The 8616-nt window shown below is 36.5% G+C and overlaps 1 protein-coding gene across 1 annotated transcript; it reads right to left on the minus strand.

The window, feature by feature from the left end:
- Positions 1 to 3768: 3768 nt before the first annotated feature.
- Positions 3769 to 5530, minus strand: b3galt1b (UDP-Gal:betaGlcNAc beta 1,3-galactosyltransferase, polypeptide 1b). Its single transcript, XM_069930522.1, has one exon. The coding sequence runs from the start codon at positions 5354 to 5356 to the stop codon at positions 4376 to 4378; it is 981 nt and encodes a 326-aa protein (XP_069786623.1). The 5' UTR covers positions 5357 to 5530; the 3' UTR covers positions 3769 to 4375.
- Positions 5531 to 8616: the final 3086 nt, after the last annotated feature.

Raw genomic sequence — 8616 nt, forward strand, 5'->3', positions numbered from 1 at the left:
AACACAAATTTTATTGACACCTTCACAGATCCTTTGAAATACAAACAAACTAACTACATTAATGGCATCAACATCCCTCAGGTTAGTCCAATGTAATTTGACTTGTAAAAATCCAAGTGAATTTTTAATTTTTTCATTAATTACTCTTCCTTTAATTCCTAAAAATCTACTCCCTAATGAGGTTAAATTATTTAGAGGCACATGACAAGATAAGCCAAAGCCAGCATGGTTTCCTCAAGGGAAAATCTTGCCTGACAAATCTATTGGAATTTTTTGAAGCAGTCTAGATAAAGGAGAGGCAGTGGTTGCTGGGTATTTAGATTTTCAGGAGGCCTTTGACAAGGTCTCACACCTGAGGCTACTTCACAAGAGCCAATGGTATAACGGGACACATACTAGCATGGGTAACCATTGGTTGATTGGCAGAAGCAGAATGTCAGAACACAGAGATCATATTCTGAATACTAGTGGAGATAGGGTCACTTCTTTTTATGTAATATATCAATGATTTAGATTATGGAATGGCTTTGTGGCCCAGTTTGCAGGTGATACAAAGTGGAGGAGCAGGTAGCATTGAGAAAAGAGGGGGGTTGCAGAAGGACTTAGATTAGGAGAAGGGCAAATGAAAGACAATATCGGAAAGAGTACGTACATGCAATTCAGTAAAAGAAATAAATGTGCAGAGTATTTTTTTTAAATGGGAGAAAATTGTAAATGCCTGGGATGCAAAGGAGCCCTTGTGCAGGATACTCTGAAGGTAAAGTTGCAGGTTGAGTTTGTGGTAAAGAAGGCAAATGCAATGCTGGCATTCATTTCAAGTGGAACAGAATACAAGAGCAGGGATGTGATGTTGAGGCTTCATAAGGCACTGGTGAGCCCCCACCTGGAGTATTATGAGCAGTTTTGGGCTCCCCATTTAAGAGAGGATGTGCTGAAATTGGAGAGGGTTCAGAGGAGGTTCACAAGGATGATTCTGGGAATGAAAGGGTTATCACTTGAGGAATGTTTGACTGCTCTTGGGCCTGTACCCGTTGGAATTTAAAAGAATGAGGGAATATCTCATCGAAACATTTCAAATGGTGAAAGTTATGGACCAAGTAGATGTAGAAAGGTTGTTTCCCATCATGAGAGAATCTAGGACAAGAGATCACACTTCAGGATTGAACAGTGTCTGCTTAGAACAGAGATGCGGATGAATTTCTTTGGCCAGAGGGTAGTGAATCTGTGGAACTTGTTGCCACAGGTGATGGTGGAAGCCAATTCATTGGGTGTATTTAAGACAAAGATTCATAGTTTCTTGATTAGCCATGGTCATGGTCTACTCTAAATGGTGATTGCTGGACTATTCCTTATATTTGCAATGCTAAAATCATCTGGCATCATCCTTTCATCTGGACAATTATGACAAGTGCCTTTGTAATTTCCATTTCACTTCTCTAAGGAACCAAGGACACACAACATCTGACCCTGATGACATACATACTTTAGGCATAAATAACATTCAAGGGCTTCCTCTCAATCAAATTTAGTCAATCAAGAAACTCGACTACCTTCCCTCCCACCTCCCCACCCACACTTCAGACAGCACATCTTTCCCAGCTAAAGATAATAAGTATTCATTTAATCCCTTAGTCATACTCTCTGCTGCAATGAATTTGCACTTCATGCCCAATCAATTCCACCTTTCCACTTACCACCAGTTTACAATTTATATCTATAGAAAATTTCTTGGTCCCTTTTTTTCAGCTTCCCCCCTGAATACCCGATTCAGGGTTGACGACTTCAGTCAAAACTGCCAAACATGTTCAGATGCAGCAACTTCAATATTTCTGTGTGTAATTGTGCCGATGTTACATTCTCAGGAGAATAACAACAAACAATGGCATTTCCACAATTTTTAGAATTGCTGGATCATGATGAACAAATTTTAGGTTGTTCAGGCCAATGGGGAAAACATGGAAATGATTAGTATTGTTTATAAATTCAACTTTTTTTTTTATTTTTGGATTACAAATCAATTGGACATCTTTTAAAAAAAAATTAAATTCTTTTAAAAAATGACAACTACAATGACAAATTTCAAGAGCTACAAAATATTTGGAATTAACGAATTACTTTCATTTCTAATATATGTTAGCATAGAAGTCATTTTGGCACATATTCAACAGATCTCAGCAATGGTAAGTGGTCCAAATAGACCAGAACCAATAAATTAAACATTCTCCCATGATTGAAATATCACTTTCATAAAATCACTATAACATATAAACTTTTCACATTTTTTCTGCTATTGCCTGCTATATACAACTTGTATTTTAACACAGTAATGAATTTATTACAGGTTTTTACTGTCTAACGCAATTTTATGCTATATCACTTCCAACTGTTCATGACCCTGCACAATCTGAGCAAATTACGTTTTAATTACAGTAATTAAGTCAATAGGTAACATTAAGTGCATCTCTTAATAGATTTTTACCTTAAAATTAGAAATTCTTTTCTTTGATAAACTATCAGTTAAAATTTGAAATTTGCAGGTAAACACCTAAATTGACTGTGGAAATTTTGCAAATCATGTAAATAATTAAATATCAGTTCTCTTTGGAAAAAGCCCCTGTATGTGGAAATTTTAAAACTTGTCCTCAATGGAAAGAAAAAGAATTAAGTGACTGCGGACTTTCTTGCCGAGGGAAATGGGTCATTAATAATTTAATAAAAATACCAAAATAGGCCAAAAACATCCATTTTAAATTATTAATAAACCTAATTTATTTAGGGTTATAAAACAAGGGTCTTCTAAAAAGTTTAACAGAAAGGAATAGTAACAACTATACTTCTAACTTATCACAAAACCTTCATTTATACAAATCTAATTTGAGGTACTAAATGCACCAATTCCAACCAAATCAGCAATTTGAAAGAATGAACACAAAATATAGCATTTGGTTGACAGTTTCATTGTTTTTTTTTTTGAAAGAGTCAACACCAACAAGATCTAGTTTACATTTGAGAACCAATTTACAATGTTCCATAAAGATACCACACCATTTTACAGCAACCATTTTTTATCATGTTTGTGCAACTCCACTTATTGTAATTGAATATTTACTTTACATGGCTAAAACATATTCAAATTTTAAAAAAATTCAATCACGCCTTACTTTAAATACAGAAAATGGACTTTCTGAACAGTTTAATAATTATTGAAACATTAACATCTGTGCTCTGTTTTCATTCTGTACACAGCATTACAAAGCAGTACTGCTATCTGGTGAGAGGTCACGCTTCTGAAAGAGTAACTCTATTTCTCGCTCCACAGACACTCCCTGAATCTGCAGGGTGTTTAGAGGATTTTCTCTTTTATGTCAAATTTCTAGCATTCGCAGTTTCCCCCCAATTATATAGGATTCACTAGCTATAAAAAAAATGGCAAAATATTCTATCCCTCTGTCCATGGCATGTCGTGTTTCAAAATTGATTGATATACCCAATCTTATTTTTGTATCAATTCCAACTATTTTCAACATGATACGAGTGCCCAAATAATCTGATTGCTATTGTTTAAATCTGTCCTGTAAACATATTGACAGAACAGTTTTAAGTTGTACAAAGTTAATGTTTTCATATATGCATACATAGTCACCATTAAAATTATCCAATCACCTATTGATTTAAACCACAGTTTAAAAACTTATTTTCACACAAGAAAATGTTATTTAAATTTACATTGAATGGATGAAAATACAAATTTTATAATAAGTGCTCCAAATGATAATGAGCTATACTTTAGCTAAACGTCAACCAGTGGCAAGATTCAAGGCATTTAGACAACTTTTTTTTTAAAGAAAAAAACATTTAAATAAATCTGGAAGCCAAGCATGTCAGTGTGTAAGCTTTGTATTTCAAATCCAAAACCTACCCCAAATCTATGATCTCCAGTTTTTGCAAAATGATTGCAAGATTTAATTACTGAGAGTAAAATTTAAGTTGAAATCCTTGGCAACTGCACATTCCTCAAGCATGTAATAACTATATATGCAATAAATGTGTAATAAATAGATATCACTTTTATTAATAGAACTGTTAATCCTTGGATACTCGTATTTTCTTTTCAATGCTTGAACTGAAGCAGAGCAAACTTGTTTTTACATAGACAGTTGAAAGAACATGTCAATCATTTCCTAATAATAACAGCAATAACAGTTATCTGTTAGCTTAAACTATTCAATGTTTATATCTATGACGGTGAGTGCCATAAGTAGTCTAGCTACTTTTCTGCTGTGAAAGCATCTTCACCATCCTTCACAATGAATTGACACAGATTGTTGATTGGAGTGGTAATTAGAAGAACTTGTAAACCTTTGATATATTACATTTAGCAACGAAGATGTTTTTTGCTTGACATCTCATTCCAAATCCTCTGCATTTCTTCAGGAGATATCTGGTGTACAGTGATTACCCTACGATACCTGCAAAGACTGTAAGAAACCTTCCAGTGATTGAAACCACTATTCTGAAAGGGATGAATCCCAAGCTTTCTCAGGCACAGGCCAACATAGACATCCTCAAGATGTAACATCCTGGTATGAAGAGATGTCTTGTAAATGGCTTCAGCCACATCAGTTGAAAATACATAACCGGTGCCTGAACAGAATGGTGGGTAATTGTTATCTGGGTACAAATCTCTGGACATGTACCATTTGCTACGAACATCTCGTATAGGTCCTCCGTTGATGACATAACCAGTGAAATATCTCCTCCGGGGCTTTGTGTTGGGCTTGAGTAGTTTATAGATCAAATTGTCCATATTAACAAAGATGTCACTGTCAGTCTTCATTACATACTTAGCATTTGAACAGAAGTTAGCTACCCACTTCACACCCATTAAAGTTTTCAGTGTTAGGTTGTGATAGGAATCCAGAAAGTCCTCCACAATGATGTCATGAAAAATTTGGCTTTCCTGCTCAACCATCTCATTCAAAACATGGTCTGCATTTTTTCCAAGCAGAAATAAAGTAACCAACTCTATGCCCTTGAAGTTGTTTTCATCTCCCCAAGTCTCCCTTATTGCCTGGCGTGCATCAAATTCTTTGTGCATTGTGCTAACAAGAATGACTAAAAAAGGGTTGATTTGCTCACATTTGTTTGGCTCATTAATAAGGTAATTAAAGTTATGTGGGTTCAGTGACCTAGTTCGAATATTTGCAAAGCTGAAATTCTTTTTCTCGACAATCATGCGTGAAAATGAACTGTGCCCTACAAAAGAGGATGAGGGACGTGTTGCACTCAAGTACCAGAGTGCACTTGCCCAACAAACAACTGTTAAAATATACAAGCATGAGACTTTTGAAGGCATTTTAACATTCCCCTTGCATTACGTCACATAAGATAATATGTGACAAAAATTAATGAGTCAAATTTGGTTGCTTTATGAAATTATGAACAAGGTAAAAAAAATCAATAATTCTGTTCAAGCAGGAATCCTTGCTCATTCATTGCATGGCCCTCTGTACATGGCTTATCAGTATATTTTCACAGAACGCTGTAGGGGGAAAAATAATAAAAAAAGTCCATCAACATATCAAACTTTACAACTGGTTTTGATTCATCATTAAAATTGCCATACCCAGCTAAAAACCACATGCACGACTATTTACAGCAATTGTCGTAGTTGCTGCGAGGTCATTTAAGCCATGTGTGAAAGTGAACAAATGAGGAATCCAACAAATTAGAAAACCTGCAGATGCTGGTGGTCGAGTGCAAGACACAAATGTGCCGGAGAAATTCTGTGGGTCACGCAGCGTCCATAGGAAGTAAAAGGCAGTCAACATTTTAGGCCAGAGCCCTCTTCAAGAGGGCCAAAAATCAGGCAGACACCTGAATGGAGGAGGTGGGGGGAAAGGAAGGAGACACAAGATAATGGTAAGAGGTAATAGGTGGATACAGATGAGCAGGTAGAAGGGAAAGAAGCTGAGAAGGATAGGTGGGAAGGGTCAAAGGCTAGGTTCGTTCTCTGATAGGAGAAGGGAGAGGGTGGGAAGGAGTGGGGAAGTAAAGGAATGGGGACAAAGGAATGAGAGAAAGAGAAAATTTTTACAAAAATTAGAGGAGTTCACATTGATGCAGTCAGGCTAGAAAATTCTAAGATATAACATGAGGTGTTGTTCATCAAATTTGTGCATGGCCTCAGCTTGCAGTGTGTGAGGCCATGGGCAGACAAATCAACGTGGGAATGGAGTGTGGAATTGAAGTGGTTGGCCACTGGGAGGTCCTTGTCATTGAAGCAGACATGAGCACTTGAAGTAATCTCCCACTCTGGGTCTAGTGTTCCCAATGCAGAAAAGGTCACATAAGGGAGCAACCTATAGATTCATAGGTAGTGTTGCTTGACCTGGAAGGACTGTTTGGGACCCTGATAGTGCTGAGAGAGGAGGTGCAAGTGTAGCACTTCTTGCAGTCACAGAGGAAAGTACCAAGGGGGCTATTGGTGGGAAGGGATGAGTGGACAATAGAGTTGAAGAGGGAATAATCCCTACTGAAAGCAGAGAGGGAAGGGAAAGATGTGACTGATGGTGAGATTTTATTGTAAGTGGTGGACATTAAGGAAAATTATATGATGGATATGGTAGGGTGGGGAGATAAGAGGGGGATAAAGGGAACCTCATCCTTGTTGCATTTTGAGGAACATAGATGGGGCAGATATACAGGAAAAAGAGGAGAGGTGAGTAAAGGCAATAGTGGGGAAGTCACTCTTTTTGAAGGAGGAGGACATCGCAGATGCCCTGGCACTCAAGTACCATAGTCCACCTGTCCAGCAAACAACGATTAAAATACATAACCAAGAGTCTTTTTACAATGTCACACCAACAGGTTTCCCAGTTGTTTTGTCAAAATCCATTTGAAATGAATCCACAGAACCAGAGGAAAGGAAGTAATGTCTCCATCTACTATAGTGATCTATCATCTAGAAATCTACATTTAATCAAATGTTAGGATTTAATGTTGTCCCATAAATTATCATTGATAATCAAAAATGCAGGCATTACAAATCTTAAAGGAAAAAACCAAAAAAGTACTGTGGGTCAAGCAGCATCTGCTAACAGTTCTTGAATCTGAAACATTTTTAACAGTTTCACTTTCCACAGATACTGCCGTACTGCTGAGTGTTTCCAGCATCTTCTGTTTTAATAGAAAATGTTCAATTTTTCCCTATTCTATTGAACAGCCAGTGGGTCAAAGAGGATATTTCTAGATTTAACTGGATAAGCCAATGTTTTCTCTTTGGTCTTTTTCAGGCTTTGAGCAACAAATATACTGTTGCAAATATACAAGGTTGCAGTGGGCAGTTCCCTGTCATTTCTGTGTATTTTTACTAACCCACCAGGAAGTAGCTTTTCTCTTTTAGAAAATGCTGCTTCTGCAATCCTTACAATTCATTTGAATCACTTTTAATGGCCAAGGTACAAATTAATGTGCCTACTGAGCAAGCAGGAAATATAATCTTTAGTCTTTAAAAACACTGTTCTAGAATCATAGTCCATGGGATAGTAAAACTCATCCACTTAGGAATTCTATTCTCCAATTAGTTTCATAGTGGAGCTATTCCTTGCCTTCGATGTTAGGATCAGCCTGAACTTGGAAGTAGAAGATTAGCGATAGTCTTAATGAACAATGGGGCAGAGACAAGTGGCTGAGTTTCTTACCCTTGTTTTGCTCTTTCGTATTCTTGGTTCCACAGGCAAAACCAACAGGAACAGCTGTTTAAAATTATCCAAATTTTTATTTTCATGGAAATTTAAAGAAATGGTGAGAGTCAAAATGTATGCTACCATACTTTATACTACCTCTAAATTCTCTCAAGATGTACAGAGATGAACTCATAATAAATTGGCAAAATATTCAGATCCAGATCCAAATAATATTTTATCCATGCAAGTTGTTTCTAGTATTATCGTAATATCTGAACATCTTACTGATGGATTCTAATCAATGCAGTATCTTAGATAGGAAGTTAATGTTGGAATAATGCTAAGAGCAGTCAATTTATAAATAGCAATGAGATAACTGACAATAAGTAACTATTGTTTCTTGCAGTACTGGTTGACAATAAATTATTCACAGGACAGGAGAGGAACTCCCCTGTCCTTTATCAAGTAGCATTATTTGGAGCTTCCAAACAGCTACATGGATCTTCTGCTTCATGTCTCGTCTCCAAAGGTGCAGCAGTTTCAAGGTGCTCCATTGAAATAACTTTAGGATAGTCATCGTCTAGTTCAGCTAATGGATATTCATTTATTGTCAATACATACATATTATTTCATGGCTACTTATAAGTACTCAACTCACCTACTTTCCCAGTGTGACACTGGTCAACCATTCAAGTTGGTTGATGCAATGACGGCATTTATATGCTTTCAGAGATTTAAAAAATCAGTATCAACTGGATAGAACTATTCTGCTTTACATTCAATGAAGTTATTGCAGTTTTTCTTCTCATTATTTGAAATAAAGTCATCCATGAAAATGAATCAATTATTCAGAAAACTATCTTCTTCCATTCTTAAACAGCTATTTTGGATCAGTGTCAATTTGACAGCCGGCAAGCTTCCACTGCAG

This window comes from Narcine bancroftii, chromosome 4 (genome assembly GCF_036971445.1).
Source record: "Narcine bancroftii isolate sNarBan1 chromosome 4, sNarBan1.hap1, whole genome shotgun sequence".
NCBI classification, from domain to species: domain Eukaryota; kingdom Metazoa; phylum Chordata; class Chondrichthyes; order Torpediniformes; family Narcinidae; genus Narcine; species Narcine bancroftii.

Excerpts from the sequence above, each read along its gene's own strand:
- b3galt1b (XM_069930522.1), bottom strand. The coding sequence starts at position 5,356 with ATGCCTTCAAAAGTCTCATGCTTGTATATTTTAACAGTTGTTTGTTGG.